The sequence below is a fragment of the Triplophysa dalaica genome, chromosome 19, assembly GCF_015846415.1.
Source record: "Triplophysa dalaica isolate WHDGS20190420 chromosome 19, ASM1584641v1, whole genome shotgun sequence".
NCBI classification, from domain to species: Eukaryota; Metazoa; Chordata; class Actinopteri; order Cypriniformes; family Nemacheilidae; genus Triplophysa; species Triplophysa dalaica.
In genome coordinates, this window is record NC_079560.1 from 3,693,943 (window position 1) to 3,715,425 (window position 21,483).

The 21,483-nt window shown below is 36.2% G+C and overlaps 1 protein-coding gene across 2 annotated transcripts in view; it reads right to left on the reverse strand.

Moving 5' to 3' along the window:
• Positions 1-21,162, reverse strand: part of arhgap24 (Rho GTPase activating protein 24) — a 71,457-nt gene extending 50,295 nt beyond the window's left edge. Inside the window, exons 1-3 of one of the 2 annotated variants that reach the window (XM_056731906.1) lie at positions 20,942-21,162; positions 20,692-20,855; positions 8,727-8,935 (exon numbers count right to left, since the gene is read on the reverse strand). In XM_056731906.1, the coding sequence (XP_056587884.1) occupies positions 8,727-8,915 (189 nt within the window). In that variant the 5' untranslated portion in view covers positions 8,916-8,935; positions 20,692-20,855; positions 20,942-21,162. Of the gene's footprint in view, positions 1-8,726; positions 8,936-20,691 lie in introns of both variants that reach the window. The other variant, XM_056731904.1, reaches the window with a different exon arrangement.
• Between the last annotated feature and the right edge of the window lie 321 nt (positions 21,163-21,483).

Sequence of the window (21,483 nt, forward strand, 5' to 3'; positions counted from 1 at the left end):
TCAGATGTTCATAACACCTGAAGGACAGACACAGATCACCGGGTGTAAATCCACAGAAGGATGAACCACATCACAGAGGGAAATAATAAGGAAAGTGAGACACTTGTGAGAAAGAGAGTACTTTTGCATTAACCTTCAGTCCTCTATAAGCCTCTATAAGCTTTGGTCTTGATCCATCTGTTTTCAAGGTGAAGAATCCGATCAAAGCGGAAAACTATATAAAATCACTGTCAAGTCATTTAATAGCATGACCTTTAAAACAGCTTTGTCATTATAATTGTATGGAAGTTGATACATTCATCTCTGGTTATGCATAATTAATGCTTTGTGTAAAGGAACACTTCTTTGCATTCCTCTTGTGATCAGTTTTAGCTGACACAGACTGTTCTCTTTAAACATCCCATGTGGGAGGATTATTCTCTTCATTGTTTTTCATCCTGCTTGATAACTAACTAATACCCCAGACTTCATTTGCCAAGCTCCGCCCCCAGACAACCTCTGATAAAGTGATGAGTACACCGGAACAGAGGGCACAAGAGATTTTTTTTTTTTGGACAAATCAACCAATATTATAAGCATATAATAAGTGATACTTAATGGAGTTGTGTGCGTTTTAAACAAAAGCTTATAACTGATTTAAATCATAAAGCATTATTGATGATAAAAATATAACATTTATAATATACTGATATTATAAAATATAACATTATGTTACAAAAGCAATAATTTGGAAATATGCAATAAAATCCATTAATTTGTTTTTCCTAATCACTCCTTTTACAAAACAATGGTATACACGTAAGAAAGATAAATGTGAGACGGGATCTCTTTAACATCTCCATTTTTTTCCCTATCAATGAGATTATAATGGGAGCAAACTGAAACATCTGCTTAAGTCTCAAATATTTCTCTCTAAGAAAAATATGCAGAAATCTCACAAAATAGTTTGAGAAGAGATCTCAACAATGACTCAAACTCTGGCTCACATTTATCAAGTTCTCAACATGACCTCAAACATTTGTCATCAAATTTTCAAAAATCCAAATTATTTGACATTCAGAATCTACATAAATTTCACAGCTCTATACATTCAATGTATTTGAACAATCGTCTCATTTGTTTCTGATTTTATTTCTGAGCTACAATAGTAGTGCTGTGAAACGATAAAAAAAATCACGATTAATCGCACATAACATTGAAGCTGTAAATATGATTTTACGTTCTAATAATTTCACATTTAATCTCCGAAGTAATGTAGAATCAACAATTTCTTTAACAACATTATATGAATGAAAGCCAACATTCTGATATAAGTACTGCAACTGATGTCTCCATAAACTTTATTATTTTATCTTTATTTAAACATTATTTATAGCTATTCATCAGTATCATTAATCTTAATCATTAATTTTATCTCTGGGTTATCAAACCTTAGCTTTATTCTGAACAGAAGCAACAGATTCAACAAAGTGGTTCACTCTCCCTTTGTATCACAGCACATACGCAACTTTTCTACAGTAAGTTGAATTACAATAATTATGTGAACCACACAGCTAAACAAAAGCCCTTCTGCCAGTCTATCTGCATATGTGCGTGTAAAACCAATGAATGTCATACGTCTGCTATCTGCCCTCTACAGCCCCTCACTTTACATCACCAGCTGACCTTTGACCCTTCCAGCGGCCGCTCTCTGCATTCCCAACGTGACAGACGCTCACGACCTCAAACTGTGGCGGAGGACTCCGCACACTTAACGTCACAATGAAGACGGCAGTTCACAAAGACACTCTTTATTTCAAGTTAAACAAATTCATCTCTATGGAGCCAAGAACTGTGTGTGTGTGTGTGGAATCACATGGCCGTGTCTCATTATGGGGCAGATGCTCGTGCACCGGAATGAGAGACAGCAATTAAGCTAATGGGGCAGGTAACTAATGGAGTCATTGCTTTGAATGAAGATGCTTATTAATAGCCGCTTTAATGATAGTGATTCATCACCTCTGGTGGCTCTGTGCTGATGCATTCTGGGAAGTCATAATTACACTTCACTTCTCAACCTGGAATTGACACATATCAAGATACATTCTGACAGTATTCTGACTTGAACAAAATTATCAAGTTGAGATTTCCTTTTTTCACTAGATGTGCAACCGACAAGGTTATTAAAAGGAACTTAAAGTAAAACTATTAAAACATTTCTCATTCAAATAATATAGAATTTAAGACTCAATATAATTGAAAAAATTTGAACTAGTATTTCAGTTTATTGCAGAGGCACCAAAGTTTCGTCACTACACAAAACTAAACTGAACCTTAAATTTAATGTAAAACATATACTAACTAATTAATTAACATGAAAAATAAAAATCCAAAAACAATAGCAAATTTATAATAAAATAATAAAAGCTAATTCAAAATGTATAAAATAATACAATAAATTGAAAACAAAATTATGTCTTAATCAACCTGATGTATTTGTTTTATATATGTATGTGTTATGTACAGTTCGCTCTTTGTGCAAAATACTATTTCAAGTTTTATTTTATCTTACTTTCAAGTTTCTATAAAAGTTGGTTTTAATTGTGTGAAATATATAATGTAAATACAGTATACATATATAATGATCATGATGAGAAAACCTTAACATGTCTACAAGCCTTCATAAAACTATGCCTCAAAAACAGACTTTAATCAGTTTAATGTCTAGTAGAAAAACGGCCTCTTTAAAAAAACACATATAAGAAGTTTCCAGTAACAAGCAAATTTGTCTGTACAGCCTGAACACCAAACTGCTTGATGTGTCAAAACATATTCGATGTTGAATATACAGTTATGTGGAGGCCATGGACATTTCACAGTGGTATTATTTTATAAGGGAGCTAATAAAAATAATAGGGAAGATTAATAAACGTTAAAACCCACACTACATCTTGTTTTTATTTCCTCCGCTGAGAAATAAATTCCCTGGCTTCTAAATATTCCATTTCGTAGTGTCCATAAGGGCTTTCATTCATAAAAAAGCAAGGAGAACAAGAGATGCATTGTGGGTTTTAGTGGATGCGTAACCTGTGGGGTGTGGGTTAAACAGATGGACAGACAGAGACTAAAACTGAAACTACACACACACAGGTCTGTTTCACTACAAACATATTCACTCATATAGATTTGTGAGAGTTTTACTATTAACCCTGAGACAATGTGATTTGTGTAATACGTGCAAATATATTTTGAATTTGCTATAAGGATTTTTTATACAAACACAAATTCAGAGTAGATTTAGCTTGACAGGGTTGAACTTTCACATGTGAGCGTCAGTGACATCATTTGTTGTGATTCTCATAAATATTTAAAACGTTAAATGGTAATTCTGCAGCTGTTAGCATCATGTTTTGGGTGTAGACGAGTGCTGAAATATGCCAAAAGGCATTTCTTGTACATTTTGACATCTTTTTAGTGCCTGCAGGTCTAAAAAGAGGTGCACCATGGGAAGGCAGATTGATCTAACGTGTCATTTTTTTCTAGATGTCTTAAAAAGACTCGTTCATGGCTTGTTGGTTAAGTTGGTGAGGTGATACGAGGCAAACCTGTTGGTCTTTTACAAACTTTTCTTACTTAAACACCTCATGAAGACTTTGACAAAATGACAGCACGCCGAAGATCAAAAGCAGCCCTGACTTTGGCGATTCTGACATAGTCAGACGATTCTGAGGCTTTGAACATTGTCAGTAAAAAAAGACAGGGACATTTCCCTCATGGTGTCTGGCTCTGTCAATACAGGCTGTACAGAAGTAAAAAAACAAAACCAGATCTTATGAAAGCCACCAGGAGAACATATATCACAGTTTAATTCCAGTCTATAGCATAAGATAGATGACTGTGCATCATTTCAACTTTTCAGACACATGCATGTCCATCTTGCTTCATCTAATTAGACGTAATACAGAATAGAGAATAGGATACTAAAGCATACTAATTATACCAACAAATAACTACAGTTTACTATTGTAAACATTTCATTTCATTTATAACAGTTTGTAGCTACAACCATAATGAATTACAGTACTTTACATTTATGTACTTTAGTAAAATTTAGAAAGATCCTTATATACTATAGTGTTTTTGAACTTTACTATATTAAAAACTGTATAGTATTTACAACAATATTTATAAGAGTTAATATCAGCAAATAGCCTACTAAAGTATACTATAGTAATTATACCATACTAGTATTGCAAACGACAACAGTTTACTGTAGTACACATTTGGTATTTGGTATTCAGTATTTTTTCCTGTGGGCATTTACACATTTAATACCTTATTGTAGATACAGCCATACTGAATTTCAATACCTTGCAGTTCATATCCCACTTAAAAAATACTACAGTATTTTATACAATATTATTTACTTTAGTAAAATGTTAATGTTTAATGTAAAAAATCCTTACAGTAAACGTAAAAACTATACTATAGTACAATATTAACAACAGCGTTTACAACCATTTACTAGAGTTAATAATAGAAAATGGTCAACTAAAGTATATTATAGTAACTTTCCCATTCTATAGTATTAAAAATGAATCGAGCTTACTAGAGTTAACATTTTAGTACAAAACTGTTTTTTTCATATTGACATGCATTACATTGCAAAACCTGTGAAAGTTGTCCATGTAAATTTTGTTTATAATTTTATAATATATTATTTATTATAACTAGTCTGGTTTAAAGGGATAGTTCAACAAAAAATAAAAACTATGTCGTCATTTACTCACATTCCAGTAGTTACAAATCTGCATACGTGTCTGTGTTGTGATGAACACAGAGAAAGATATTTTGAAGAATGTAGTACAGCAAACAGTTCTGGGACACCATTGACTACCATTGTCTTTTTCCTTCCACGGTAGTCAATTGAAAACCAGGAACTGTTGTTTATAAGCATTATTCCAAATATCTTTCTCTGTGTTCACCAAACAAAGAAATGTATACAGGTTTGGAACAAGTAGAGAGTAAGTAATTCATGAAAGAATTTTCATTTTTGGGTGACTATCCCTTTAAGCTATTGTTGTGTGTGCAAGCATTCTGAATTTAACCTTTTAAAGTCCCCGTGAGCCAGAAGTTGCGATCGTTTTACTTCCGTATTCGGACACATTTCCGAGTGAAAAGGAATTTCAAAGGAGAACATTAGTGGGCGTGGCTTGCGTTTTTCACCGCGAATTGATTGGATGTGTATAAACAGCTGTTTCATTTTGAAATCAAACAGTTGAAGGGGAGGAGTTAACAGATGCTCCTCCCAAGCCGTCTAACTTACATCATTTGAGATGGATAGTCATTATAGGGTGGAAGTGCATTTTCAGATTTTAACTGAAGATGATGAGGGTACATGAATTTGAAGAAAATGACCCGCATTCATAAGCTATTTACTATAAACGCTGCAATATTTCATGAAAATATTTCATTTTTAATTTCACTGGGACTTTAAAAGTGCTCCTTATAAAAGTTTTTCAATATCCCCCGATACTACTGTCAATGCGAAAAATGAGTTCAGTGTCATTAAAACCAGTTGAAACGGCACGTGACGGTTACAGAAATGTGAGAAAGCTGCTTCTTTATTAACTGCCGGCAGAATGCAGTCATTTTTAACTCAGCACAGCCAGTCAAAACATGATTTGTGTCTTCACATCTTATATTGTGTCAGCGGCTTTTCCTCGTGATTTTTATCTTGAGAGACAGTCTGTTGCTATGGAGACCTCTGGGATAAGGACACACACACACATAGTGCTGCTCATATGGAATAGTTTATGACGATGATTAAACAGTACGCTTCGAAAATACAAAAGCTGCAGTTATGGTTTAAACGTCTGGTTATGTGTCAACAAAGTCCTGTCAAAACAGTCGTGACTCACGTTTGCCTTCCATTTCGTCTTGAAATACTGCATCTCTGGAAAAAGTTAACGTGAGTTTATCCTCTGTTTTGATGTTACTGGGTCATCTTATGAATTTGTTTTGCGTGCAGTCTCGTAGTTTGATTTAGATTGTGGTTTACATTCGCTTTAATCCGCACAGCAAAACACGTCTGACCTCATTGGGTCTATATTGGGTTCAAGCTCATGAACACGTGCAAAGATGTAAACATTCACACACAATGTTCGCTCTGAACGTGCCAGTTCAGACACGAAAGGAGATTAAGTTCGTAAATGAGAATCGATCATTAATTCAATGTGGAATTCTTTGTACTTTTAACCTCAAAGGTATGCTGGGAGACTTTGAAAGACGAAAATATGCAGAAGAAAAGGCTGTACAAATAGCTGCAAAAAGTGTAATTCATAGTAGATGTTTTTAGGGTATAATTATTTTAGCACCCTAAGGTGAAGGCTTGTCTGTTTTGTAAAGACCTCTTATGTCTCTCTAAGTACTCTAACAACCTGAGTACCCTGGTCTTTTGAAAAAACATCAAAGTCTTTTCTTTAAAAGGGATATTCAGTGTCCTTTCATAGCTCTGAAACTCCGAACCGAGATGCTGGCTACCCCTGATATTCGATATTTAACTGCCGAGCACCCGTGACAAGCTCTCTTACAGTACATTAAACATGACAATTAAAGTGCAGCATCATAGTTAAAAGGGGATGAACCTTAGAACTCGATCATAAAGGTATAAATTTAATATTCTTTAGCCTGGAATGTTAACTCGCCAAAGAGTTTTTAAAGATTGATGGAGACTTGAAATCGTACCCGGTTCACTTTTGTTCGGCTTCTCGAGACCACCTGTGCTACCCCGAGGATAAAAATCTCAGTCGGATGGAGAACCGTGACAGGTCATCATTCAGTCAAGATTGTGGAGAGGTGGAAAGCGGGTCATTCTCTCCTCACCTCTCTTGTTTGCGTCTTGGCACGAGATGTGAATTTAGAGGATGTCGTAAATTTGTGTGTGAATGAATGTGTGTATGTGTGTGGCCACTCGTGTCTTACTGAAGGCTTAGCAGTGGCTTAATACTGACACAATGTGTAGCGTGTAAACAGCATGAACATCTGTGCGCGTGTTTGCGTGTAAAGGCGCAAAACATCCGGCTGTTTTTTAGGGAACAGTTTACCCAAGATACAATTCCGTCACTGTTTAGATACAAATACAATATTCTTTTGTGCCATGTGAAAATACGATTGAGAATATGAAGAGCTCTTTTTAAAACGCTATAAATCCATTTGAATTGTTTTCATGAAAATGACATTTTTTTACCTAGAACCATACATTTTGTTATTATTCAATTTATCCTGTTAAAACAGTCTGTTGGCCCAGTCTGAACATGTAAACAATGATTGTTTAATGAAACAACAATATTGTCGATTACAAATTCAAAGTTTATATTTATCAAAACGCTACAAATCCATCCTTTATTTAAAAAAATGTTGGTTTATTTCTTTTTAAAAACAAACAAACAAGAGAATATGAAAGATATGACATTAGGGACTCATACTATAAATTAATATAAATCAAATAAATGCAAATGCATGAAATAATAATAGTAATAGTCAAATATAATAATGTTTCAATATTTTCCACCACATACAACAAATAATTTAAAAATAACACACTAACGAGCGAATTCTGATTGGTCGAGAGGACATATCACAATTAGGCTAAAAACAGGTTCGGCACTTATAGTGTTTTGGAAAGAAACTGCATCTTGCAGAACATTTTAAACAAGGAAATATAGCGATTTGGCATGAAACATTGATGGAGCAGTGAATAGGTTTAGTACACAGCAAAATGGCATGACAAACTTGACTTAATTTGGCGTTTAATGCGTTTTGGAAAAGAGCTCTTCATATAGACATTGTATTTTTTTAGCAGATCTGTTTGTTCACATAACTTCAAAAACAGTCATGGCAAAATTGTGACTTTATTCTAAAATATGAGTTAATACTGATTTTACAACTTTACTCTCAAAATAGTACGGCTATTGTCTTTTTTTACTATGACTTTATTCTCTTAATTTTGCCTTTATACTTAAAATATTATGACTATAGACGGTTTTATCAGAAGTTATTTCTAGTTTATGTTTGGCTAACAATTTATTTGATATGAATATTAATTTATTATATAAATATTGTATTGTATATTAATTGTATTAAATTATAAATAATTACATGTATTACATATTTTTTTTTCGGAGGTCTACCAGAAGTTAAGTTTGGGCCACATAATGTTTATGTTGTTGCCGCTTATCTTATTTTTTTACCAATGTAAAGGCTTAAATACACTACAAGACTTTTGCTCAGATTTTGCCCAGATTTTCAGTCTGGACTTGTTGCAGAAAGTCTGTGCCAGTCTGCAGATTTGATCACTATCTGAAACTTTCAAAAAGTCTGCAAGTGTATGATGTCTAGTTTAAAAAAAATCTGTTCAGATTTTAAAAGTCTTGTAGTGTATTACGGCCATTACTTGCAGAATAATTTGGCAAACCTTTTCTATACAATGAAAGTGAACAGGATGATGACAAAAGGTTTGAAACAACTTAAGCTTACGTAAAATATGACAGAATGGTCACTTAGCTATTCTACCTACCAATTCTATTTTTATAGCCAAACTGGTAGAACACATCACTAACAACACCGAAGTCATGGGTTCAATTCCCAGGTAATGCACATACTAAAAACATACATATCTGGAACCCACTGCACTCACATCAAATCAAAGCATTAATCAAATGTGTAAATGTAAGGCTGTAACTCACCAGCGCCTTGGTCTCATCTTCATCCTTGTAATAGTTAAGCTGTTCTCCTCGGAGGACGAACCAACGCGTGTGCCAGGTCTTCACGAATCCGCCTTGCTTCCGGAGCCAACCGCAGCGAAGGACATCCTGTCTGCCCGACCCGCGGCCCTGCTGTGGGCTGCTGCCCGCGCTGCCAGACTGATCTTCCATGACCAAACCAGCAGACCTTGCTGAACACAAGATAAACAACATAAAGATTTTTTTCATGTTTGCGAATACACGTTGAAAACTGTGTATAAATATATAATTTTCAGTTGTTTTGTGGCTATTTCAGTCTAGTGTCTGTTGAACTTAAACAAAACCAAATCTCAGGAGTGACAAAGTCATCCAACACTAATGTGAAGGACTGACAGCATGACAGGACACATGAAAAATATTGTTAGAACCGTAGTTCACAGAATGAAACAAAAACGCTAATGTTACCTAAACACCTAAATAGAGTTTGGATTCAAAATGAGATAACTCCCGTTTTTAAATGTTTCAAAAATCATGTTTTTCTTGTGTTTTCTTCTGTTAGTTAGCTGTATTTTTTGGTTATTATGGCTTAAATCAAAACTAACCAACTGCAATTTGATTGATAATAATTGGAATGCCCAATAAAAAAACGTTTTAACTTTTTTTTTTTACTCAAGCAAACTCATATAATATACATGAAAATAACTTTTACTTTCAGGATCCTACTTTTGCAATGTAAAGGTCCAATATAAACTTTGTGTTTAACTAATTTGCAGACATTAGCTTCCACAAGGATCAAATGTGTTTTATAGAGCTCTGTTTTAAGAGTTCAGGTGGAGGTGGAAATGTACAAATCTGTGGTCATCGGGGAGAATTTTTTACAACTGATTCTCTCTTCTTTCTCACTCTCTCACAAGAAGAAAAACAGATTTAGTTTGTAGTTGGAATAAAATCATTCCCACAATAACATTCTGTTTAAAAGATCATATTCAGTGCAACACTGAACTGTTCCAAAACTAACAATCATAGAAGGAAATACAAAAACACTTTCATTTTATTCTTCAAAACATATTTTGAAACCATACATTTTGTGTCATCATTTTTTGTGCATTTTGAGGTTAAAGGGGCAAACGTAACTGGTTGTTCAAGTATAAATAATAGTCACGACTATTGGTGTGCATGGTTTTGAACATGTTGGTGTTCATAGGATGCCATTGTCTCTTCCATTCATCTTTTAAATCCTCTGTACTTTGATTGGCACACCTGGGGACTGCTGGCACCGTCTCGATCAAAGAGCGCTCTTTTCTTCTCAGTGAAACCTCATTCTTTCAGAGCACACAGGATTCTGTATGCCAAATCCATCGAGTGTTGTTTAACAAGGCACGGAGGCTCTTTTTCAAATGCCAGCTTGTTTGCTACCCAGACCACATTTCTGGGCATTGTGGGCATGATTCTGCAACAAAGGGATCTCTAAAATATACTGTATCTCCTTTTGACCATAATCTAAGACAGTATTTTAATACCAGAATGCACAGGAACACAAGTAATTTTCAGTGAAATGTTCACCCCCCCGATGACCACAGATTTAAAATACAACGAACTCTCAATTCAAGCTTCAATCTTCATCTCATTTTCATTCATGACCCTGAGTAGATTACTTCAGGTGTTGCAATGTGATTTCGCGGTAAAATGACGTACTGTGGAAAAAGATAACATGCGAATGAAAGAGTTACAGCAGTAATCCTCTCGTCCCTCTTATATTTAGAGGTCACGGCTTATTTTTCTCCTCCTCTATCTTATAACGTCTCATCAATGATTCATGCAGGGGCAACGTCAGAACACGTCGAGCTTCAGACAGGACTCTGAAATACCGCCCCTGCATTTCATTTTCTCCGCAGGCTTCGGAAAGAACACAGATGTTTTTTGTCGACGGCTGCCAGCACCGGAGACGGAAACGGTTCAAACAGGGACACGCAGACAGTCCCTCCAAGTTCCCCTTATGTGAGCTTTAAGACAGCATGACACTGCATTTGCAACACGTATTACTTTCTATACGTGACATTTTCAGTATGTATAACAGCATGTTTAATTCAGTTTTTAGTTAAAGGTCCAGTGTGTGGAATTTAGTGCCATCTAGTTAGTGGTGAGATTGAGAATTGCAACCAACAGCTCACTCCGCTCACCCCTCCCTTTCGAAGCACTACAGTGGCTGACACAGATGTGAAGATGTCGGCATGTTTTCACTTATTTGCTGAAGGAGATAACGTATTTACAAAACAAAAAATATTACACGGTGGACCTTTAAATCAAATTGACTTTAATTTCAACTCACTTATGTATATTAAACTGACTTATAAAACAATGTTGAAATTGGTTATACACAATTTTTAAAGATATACAAAATTTACCAAGATTTTTTTAATGTTTTTAGTGAAACAATTTTTAAAATTAATCTTAATTGTAAAGCCAATTTGATTTAATTTAAAAATGGCAGCTTTGGCACTAGTTGTAATATGTTGAAATATACAGCGTTCTATTGTATCTAAAATATAAAAATTTCTTGTATTTTTGATTTGATGTGTTTTATTTATTTTAGGTATAAATGGACAACGACACAGCACAGCTTATGATCATTTGCAGTAATTGTAACTATTCATGAAAAGAAGTTATTATGAATGCACTATAAAACCATAATGTAGCATTTCACAGTAAGAAGGCATCATTGCCACGCTGTCATAAGCACTGGGGTGACAGTATGTGCGTGTGGGATTCAATGAACTCCAGATGTGTTGCTTTAGCATTCTGCTCCACAACTTTCATTTTAGCAAGTGTATGGATGCGGAGCAGAGATCCAGCCAATCGCTCTGATGCATTGCCATTACACACACACACGCGCGCACACATTATAGCTTCAACACAAACTACAGCTTTATGTTATGTCTGCAGTATGAAGTAAATGTAATGTACACCAGAATGTGAGATTTAATAAAGCCCCTAGATGACCTTCTACACTTGGCAAAGTATGCAGCACACAGCCTGAGCATCACTGTGTGAAAGCTCCCACAATGCGATACGCCCCATTTGCAGCGTGATGAATGGTCCAGAATATCATCCGTGATTTTTAACTCGTTTTAGCTCCTTCTATCTGATCAGACTGCCAACACGTACGATAACTAACTCTGTGTCTGAAACACACAACATGATACTACCGTGTCATATCAACTGCTCCATAACATAGTGTTACATAACTCACGGTTTCATTAACTATGTTTCACATTAGTATACTGTAGAAAATATCGGACAAGTTACAATATTACTTGCAGCAGATGGATAATTTACTGTAGATTTACATTTATGTAATTAACTGGCAACAGTTTGTTCAAAGATAAATGATCATTAAACATTAACAAGTCTTTTATCTTAAATAACAGCCTCATGCAAAGCATTCTGGGAACCAAAATAAAGAAAAAAAACAGAAAGTAATAAAATAACAGCCATCTGCAAAGCATTCTGGGATCCAGAAATCCTTTTTTTATTTAGTCATTTAGGTGTCTGCTTAATGACTAAATGTAAAAATGTAAATGTTGATTTCTGGTTCCCAAAATGCTTGGCAAGAGGCTGTTTATTTAAACTTTATTTCTGTAAAGATAAAGACTTGTTAATGTTTATAATTTATTCATCTTTTAACAGACGGTTGCCCATTATTTAGATAAATATAAATCTACAGTAAGTTACTGGCTACTAGCTCTCAACTACAGCAAAAACGTTAACAGAGTAGCTCGTACACTGCATTTAATTTTGAGCACAGGTACACACAAATACAGTCTAAAGTACACAGTTATTTGTCACATGTCACTTATACCTACAGCTGATCGAGTAAGACCCATGATCAATACACTGAACTACAGAGTTCAGTAAAAACTTGCTGTAAAAGAAACTATATGAATACAAAATGTCGCATTTTGTGTTAGTTCAAGCCAACATACATGAGAGTGTGAGGACTCTGTCGCCGTGCCAAGTCTGGAATATATTAATGCTGTCTGCGGGTGCAGCAATATGAGGCGTCACACAACGTCCCCAGCTATAAACTCAAGAACAGCTGTGAAAGGGACATTGATGCTCAAAACCTCAAACACAAAACCTCACCACAACAATCAGAGAGACTCCATCAAAGATTTGTTTCACCCAAACGTTCTATCTCCTTATAACTAGTGCTCCACACTTCTGTTAGGGATTCATACAAACCCGAAGTATTAAACCAAGTAACATCTTAACCAGCTACAAACACAAATACATTTGATAAGATGTGGCTTGTTGAGTAGAGATGTGCTATTCTGTCAACAGAAAAATAGGTGAAAATAACCTTTAGATATATTTAAAAGGATAGTTTACAAAGAAAATAATTGAGTCACACTTATGTTGTGCAAAATCGGACTCTTTCATCTTTGAAACACCAAAGAAGATATTTTGAGAAATGTCTTGTGTTTTGGAATGGAAGTTGATAATGTTGTTCGGTTGTCATGGTGGTGGTGAGTTTTGCAAAGGAAAGCACCACTAACATTTTCTTTCTTCTCAGTCTGCATTATACAAACAAACTAATGAAACATAATGTTACATATGAATGCTTAAGAAACCCAGACGACTACTTTATGTTTAAGTAAGCAGGACTAATAATGTGTTATCACAGAGAGGCGAAGGACTGCTAATTTTGCTGCGTATCGTTTTCATCAAAAGCCCAAAACACATCTTTAGACAAGACGACTAGACAAAAAGTTTCTTATTAAGATGAAAATTGTAATGGCAAAAATTGCTAAGAGGATAAAACATAAGCTGAATGTGTGTGTATGCGTGTGGAAAAGTTGTCTTCTGATGCTGGAGACGCACGTCCTCCACAGTCACTCTGTCTGGCATGAAGGAGTTTATTGATGAGCTTTATGAATTATGCACTGCCGTCTGCCGAATAGAAATGTAACATTCATTCTCAGTTTAATCATAATTTCAACTTTTTGTAGTCGGAGGCCTAAGGTAAATAACAATTAAAATGTATAACTAAAATAATTATGCCTATATTGGTATTGTATTCTTATAAGAGTATACCAGCTTCCTGTTTGTTGCGTGTTTGGTCATGACATTGATGTGCTTAAAATACAGCAGACTGCATCTGTTTATTTGTTTGTTTACTATACAGCTCTGGATTCTTATGCTGAATCTCTCACACTCTTTGACCTTGACAGAAATACACATAAGATATAGAATCTCTGGAGAAAACAGAAATGTATGTCCGCCAGTAGCAGAGGATGGTTTCCTCTTACTGGAAAACAGTTATCTCTTTCTTTTCCTTACAACTTTTGTAGCACCTTTTTAAGCAGTGATGCCATTTTTGGTTTCCCAAATAACATCTTATTTCTGATTTTTTCGAAGAAAACTTTTGTGAAAGATTTGTTGGAGGTTCTTTATGATGGCAAACCATTCAGGCAAACCTGATTCTTCGATGACATCGTGGAGCACCTTTTTGTAAAGAGTGTACCCTTGTGAACGTGACTTACAGAGACATATTTCAATGACTGTAAACACAGGTAAAATTAAAAATCAAATGGACTGGTGATATTGTGTAAAATCTGGGACTTTGGTTTTTGGAAAGAAATCAAAAATGTTACTAAACACAATAAACGTCACTACTACAACAGCTTTTAAACTATTGTTAGTGTTAGAGCACCAAGGTAAAATCGTGGTAAATGTTCCTCTACCGAGAAATATCAGAAATGAAAATAACAACATAAAAACATTTCAGTGCCCTTTCGTTGCATGACGTTTGGCTTATTATGTATAAATGCTTCTCTAAAGGTCAATTTCCCTCATGTTCCCTTTCCAAAGTTTAATATTTGCAAACCCTCTGGGAATACCAAGACTGCCATGAACATTCTCAAAAACACTTCCAGCAAATACTTTCTTGTTTTCATTGACCATTTGAGCTCAGAATGTCATTCACATACACAATGAAGCTCCTTTGTTCATCTTAAAGCAGAAGTGTCCAAAGTCAGTCCTGGAGGGCCTGTGTCCTGCAAAGTTTAGCTTCAACCCTAATCAAACACACCTGAACAGCTAATCAAGGTCTCACAAAGCAGACTAGAAACTTCCAAACAGGTGTGTTGAGCCAAGTTGGAGATAAACTCGACATTGACCGACCGACATTGGACACCCCTGTCTTAAAGTGATAGGTGACCCAAAAATGAAAATTCAACATTTCAAACCTGTGTGACTTTGTTTCTTCTGCATAACACAAAAGAAGATAGTTTGAAGAATGTTGGAAACCACACACCGGCGAGACCTGTTCTATTTCCGTAAACAGAAGTCAATGGGTACTGCCATTGTTTGGTTTCCAGCATTCTTCAAAATATCTTATTTTGTGTTATGCAGAAGAAACAAAGTCATGCGAGTTTGAAATGACAGGAGGGTGAATAAATGATGACAGAATTTTCCTTTTTTGGGTGAACTGACCCTTTCACAATATTTGAGCACAGAGCCAGATTGTCTCTTGATAAATTAGGCTGAATAAAAGCACCTACTAAATGAAACCTTACATGTACAGTTCAGATTAATTTCACTGCTTCACACTTGGGTTTGTCCATGTTTTACCTTGGGTTAAAACAATACAGGATTTTTTCAAAGTGTACATCACCTGACGCTTGTGTCGTATTTGCTTCGCTCTGGTCCTCACTGCTAAAACAGCAACAGGATTGTGAAAGTTTCTCTGTAATTCGAACATTAACATGCAGATCCAGTCTCAGCAGACTTCAGCCAATCACACAAACACTCTGAACCAATCATTCTTTTTTATTTTTAAAGATTTATTTTGGCATTTTGCCTTTAATTTTAAAGCTCAGTTGTAGAGAGGACAGGAAGCAAAGTGGGAGAGAGAACGGGGGGGTTCGGGAAAGGACCACAAAACAGGAATCAAACTCTGGTCGCCCGATGCGATACCGGGCAACATGTCGGAGCACTGCCCATTAGGCTATCGGCTCCGACATTAACCAATCATTCTTAATCAATCTCAGAAACAAGATAAGCTTTTCAAGTTGTCCGTTTAGAACAAGAAAACAATGTCGTTGTTCTGATGGCCGATTCAATAACTGTACAGATCACTAAAGCACATGCATCTCAAGTGGCTTTCATCAAAGCGGACAGATATATTCTTGCATGCGTGGATGTCTGCCAACATCGATCAAGCATAATAAGAAAAGGACTTTGCCGATGTGAACATTCAGCTCAGCTTTGATTTCAAGTTTAATTGAAACTGTGATGTTCATGTTTGTCTGGTGCTCGCTGGCACAAAACCGAGGAAAACATCACTTGTTGCTTTTTGTAACAGACACCTCAATTACACCTAATGGGTTATTTCATGATGAGACTTAAGCCCTGTGTTAGCATTAAATGACAACCCTTTTGTTACTTACTCATCCAAAGGACTTCTTTCAAATAATATTTGTATGACTTTGTTTCTTCGGTTGAACATGAAAGAAGATGTTAGACAGAATGCTGTTGACAGACACATTCAAAGCATGGTCACTTTCATTCACATTCAATGTCAACAAGCGTCAACGTTCTTTAAAATTACTTTTTGTGATCCAAGCACATGATTGATGACCGTTTTTAGAATTAGCTTGCTTTAAACCGGGCTTTTCTCGAAGGCCAAACATAAAAGACAAAAGTAAAGAACTATACTGAAGAATTAACACAATATTTGGTTGACCAAACTTGAAAATCCACTTTAATCCGTCTATTGTGTACCTGTTAGTTCAGTGTAGCATCTGGTCACTCTACAGCTCTTTGCTTGACTAGTGTGTTTACTCTCTACATGGGAATGTGACGGAGATGTGCACACAGAACAGGGCCTCCGTGTTTGACATGGCTTTGTTTGCCCCTTTTACTGCCGTGAATGGGAAATATGGTGTCCCACCATGTTCTCCAGCTCGTGTGTTCATACAACACAGTCTCACGGGAATTCGTGACATTGTCACAAACAGTTATCTATTAATTTGTGTTTACTGACATGAATTTGCCCCTTTTTTTTGCGTCAGTCAGTATGACTTTCCATCAGATTTACTTTAATACGCAATATCTTTCATATGTTTAAATATGTATCAATCTGATGGGAATTCATACCTATTTTACAAATTGGCTAATTCTTGTGAATTCCTATTTACTACTTTCTCATTCGTATGTTTCGTTATGGTTTGACTTTCCCCTGTGACATTAGGTTTAGGGGCGGGGTTAGAGTAGCCATTTATCGTTGCTTTGCCACCTCGTGAAACTCACGTTTTTAGCTAAACTAGCCTTTGCAGCTGTGATTTTAGGGTAAAAAGGTGATGGTTAGCCACATCCTAAAATATTTACGACTTCTTTTGATATCTGGTTATAAATGTACTGTAGATACACACGCAGTCTGTGTATTGAAAGTCATGCTTAGTGACACGAAAAGAAAGTCATGCTGAGTGACATGAAAAAAAGATTGTGTTCACTGACGCGAAAAAAGGGGATATTCGTGTCCCCGAACACAAATTAACAGATTCTGTGAGACTGGGTTGGTTCATAAAGTAGACAGCTGCCCACTCAAGCTACATTTATGGGCATCATGGGTGTGTTCATGACACAAAAGAAGTTCCAAACAAAACAAACTTTTGGCCATATTCTAAGACATCACATCAAAGCATGTATCTTTAGCATTTAGAGCAATCCCAGAATGAAATGTGATTACATAACCATATTGGAGGCCAGAAACACATGTACATTTATTCATAGCAAAAGACTAATAAAAAAGACTTTTAATTTGTGATACAAACGGTCTTTTACTAATAGTTAAAGAAGTGTATATATTGTAGTAATAAAGAAACCTGAGCATAACTTCAGACTGAAAACGTGTTAAACAAAGCCCACGTGCATTAAGCGTGTGTTAAAACTGGCAAGACGTCATTCGTCTGCTGTTTTCAGTAGCTTTACGGCCATAAGGGGCATGCATGTGTGTGTGTGTGAATGATCTAAAACAAGCCCGTCTGAAGCATTACTCCTGCCATCTGTCTGTCCGGCAGCTGTTGGTCTGCGGCTCCTACTGTCGTCTGATGATGCTGATGGCAGCAGTCAGCCTAACTGACCATCACACGATGGTCATGTGATTGTGATGTCATAATAGAGAACACCTCGTGATTGCGTTAGAAAGCCTGTTTCAAAACAGAGCGAGATCCCAAACAGTTCCATTTCACAATTCTTCACTAACTTCGGCATATGTTTCACAACAGTTTCTTCAACCAGTGATGTATATTTAGATTATGTTTATGGGCATTCTCTTCAAAGTAGAGGAAATGGTAACTCAAAAATTAACAATTCTGTAATTTTTTTGGGGGGGGACTGGGGATGGCACACTCTAAAAATGGCAAGAAAAGGTACCTAGTTCGCTCAAATGAAAGTATGACTTTCATCAAATGGCCAAAATTTCCTAATGCCATTTTTCTTCAGGCAAAAAACCCCCAACAGAACAGAATTTATTTTGGGTATGAACTATGTATAGAAATGAATAAGAGGCCATATAAATATCTACATATTGCCAACTGCAAGATCATGTGGGTAAAAGTGAGCAAACCTGTTGCCAAGCGGATTATTTTACACTTTTTTTTCAAATTAAAACCCCCTTGTTTGATCACACATCTGTGCAAAACCACATAGGCATATGATTTTCTGACTCATTTAGGGAAATTTAAGCAGAAATGCCTGTTACTGTAAATCCACAGGCGTTGGCCACAGGGGTACCTCATGGGTGGGTTGGAAAATTTCAAGAAAACATTCTATATAAATAGAAAACCTGGTAGCTTCTATCAAATAAATAAATCTGGATTTATACAAATATCATCAATGTTTTGTTGATGTTGCCAATTCAAATTTGAAAGTATAAAGAAAAGGACTCTACAAAAGTTCAAAAACTTTATAAAGGCCAAACAGGTCCCCTATTCTGACTCACTTCTGGAATTTGTGCGGAGATGACGTATTTTTGAACAACCCCGAAGTAAGAGCCGCATGGGTTCCCTCGACCGAAAGCCTATGCATTTTCCCCATAGACGTTTGGAAGATTGAAACAAATAACATCTGTGATTAACAAATGTTTATGATGTTTACACGTGCGCGTGTAGAAAAATTTTTGAGCTATGTTAACTGAAAAATATCTTTGAATATGTCATTGCCATTGTTTTGTCTCAAGATGCACACCAGCGGTATTTTTATCAAAGGCATTTTAATAAAAGCGACTTAAATATCCTAATTTAACTATGGCATAGTCCTGGCTTAAGCTAAACCTTGTCTGTGAAACCAGCCCTTCGTGTATTAAGATAATCTTTACAAATTAAAACAACATTTGTTACTTTTGAAGCTGAAATACAATCGCAGAAGAAATTAGCTAACATGAGGCTATAAACAAACTGCAGGTCGCCTGACATCAGCATCACTGCCACCGAACCTCCATAAACTTTTTATTTTTAAAACAACTTATTTCAGGCGATTTACCAAAAACCTATTTAAAAACCCATAGACTTTGGAGCAATGAACTGTAAATTGTAAATTGCTAACTCACTTTCAGGTTTTGCATAAAAAATACGTCATCTCTGCGGCTTCCTATGGAGCTGCATCTATGTGTGCCTATAACGTTGATATGTTTAGCCCCGCCTCTTCTGCTACACACACCATCTCCACACAAGTATGCAAATTGAGACACAACTTAATACATACATATTTATCTACAAGTAACAATCCCTTTGATTTTTCTACCAGAAGCAAGTACGATAGCTAAATAAAAAATAATTCAGTTGTATAAATGTATTATTGCTAAATAACACACACTCTCTCTTTCTGACTCCTTCAAACCCTATTTAACAAAGCTGAAATTGATATTGGTTCATAACACATTTGATTTAGAAGCGCTGAACTAAACCAGGATTTAGTAATACCCAAAGTGAGAGACACGTAAGAACTGAATATATTTCTTATATAAGCAGTAAGATCTCCTAACTGTCCCAATTGCTTCATCTAGAGCACAATAATAAAAGTTGAAAATAATCAGAGACTGAACAACTGAAAACAGTCTATAATCAATTAAATAAACGGTTTATTTCTTTGTGTCCTAAAAGGGAACTCAAGACCAACTTGATGCTGAAAACATAACCGAGAACTCCAAGTCACCTGAGAGCAACGTCTGCACGACATTTTCCTCCGGATGCCCACAAGTGTTTGAACAAACAGAAGCTCAGTCCTTCATTTCAAAAGAGGAACATTAATGCTATTTTAACACTTCTCTGTCAAACCAGCTGCAACACTTCTCCAAATATCTCAGATCTTATTGAGAACAGCTGTAGACATTTGATCTCGATTTTGTTATGCGGTGAAGTCTATGCCACTTATTAAGAAAGTTTTTGAAGGTGCATGAACAGCTGACCAATGACGTACACTACCCTTCAGGTTATAAACAAAACTGTAAGGTCATAAAACTGTGTAATGTACCGTAAAGGTGAAAAATGCGACTGCACAACAATACAACGTTTAAAGTCTGAAAGAAATGATCAAATAGATGGACGACAGCATCACTGTGTACGAATACACTGTAATGACTCATGGCTGAGTAACTTTAATGACAGTCACAGTATTCTTTGTTTACAACCCAAAAGACAAATTACCGAGTGACAGATAAGACAAAATAAGACCCACAAACACTGAATATAGATTATTACTGTGTGTGTTTAGTGGCTATGACACACATGAACTCTCACGCATGGTTTCTGGATCCACTCTCATTACATATGATGAGAAAACCTGTTCTTTTAAAGCAACATGACCTCTATATTATGACAAAACACACACACATTAAACTCCAAACACCCCCATACGCAAAGCCAACAGCACAGAAATGACTGTAAACATCACACTGATCTCTTACCCTCAAAACTGCTGTGTCGACAGATCCAAGACAGGTCCAGTAGAACCGAAACAATCCAATATAAGATTCACAGCGAGACTTCGAGATTCAATCCAGAACGTGACTCTGTCCACCAGCAGTGCATTACTGAGTCAAAGAGAAGCAGCCCGGTCTAAAGTCTTTCGCTGTATCCACAAAATCACAGAGATCCATGAGGCGGTCATGAACAGAATACAGAACTGTCATAAACTTTTCCCCTGACTGCTCACACCATCTGCATGCAGGGGTCCCTGGGGGGAACGACAGCCTCCCTCCGCTCTCAGGACGTCCACAGGGGCTCTGAGCTCAGCCCCTAAACATACGCACAAAACACACACACGGCCGAGAGAGTCACACAGAGTCCTTACATACACATACTACAACAGTCGTGCTGATAATGCTGTCTCACTCTGTCTCACACACATAATGTGGGAAAAGAGACCGCAGGAGGACTGCGACCTCAGACTGAGAGAGAGAGAGAGAGAGAGAGGTTTAAGAAGTGTGAGGAGCTCAGATTCCACACACACACACACACACACAGAGGCTTGTCTTACCCTCTTGTCTCGCTCTGCTCTCTGTGTCTATTTACACACACATACAATTTCGACAAACCACAATGTGCTTGCTCACATGACCACATAGAAAAACCCAGGCACCTGCATGCACATAAATAATCTCTTTGACATCTAGACAAATAACCTTTCAATAATCTTCCCATCAAGTTCTTACAGAGTTCACCTGTTCAGGACCTAATTTTTGTTGGAACAGAGGCGT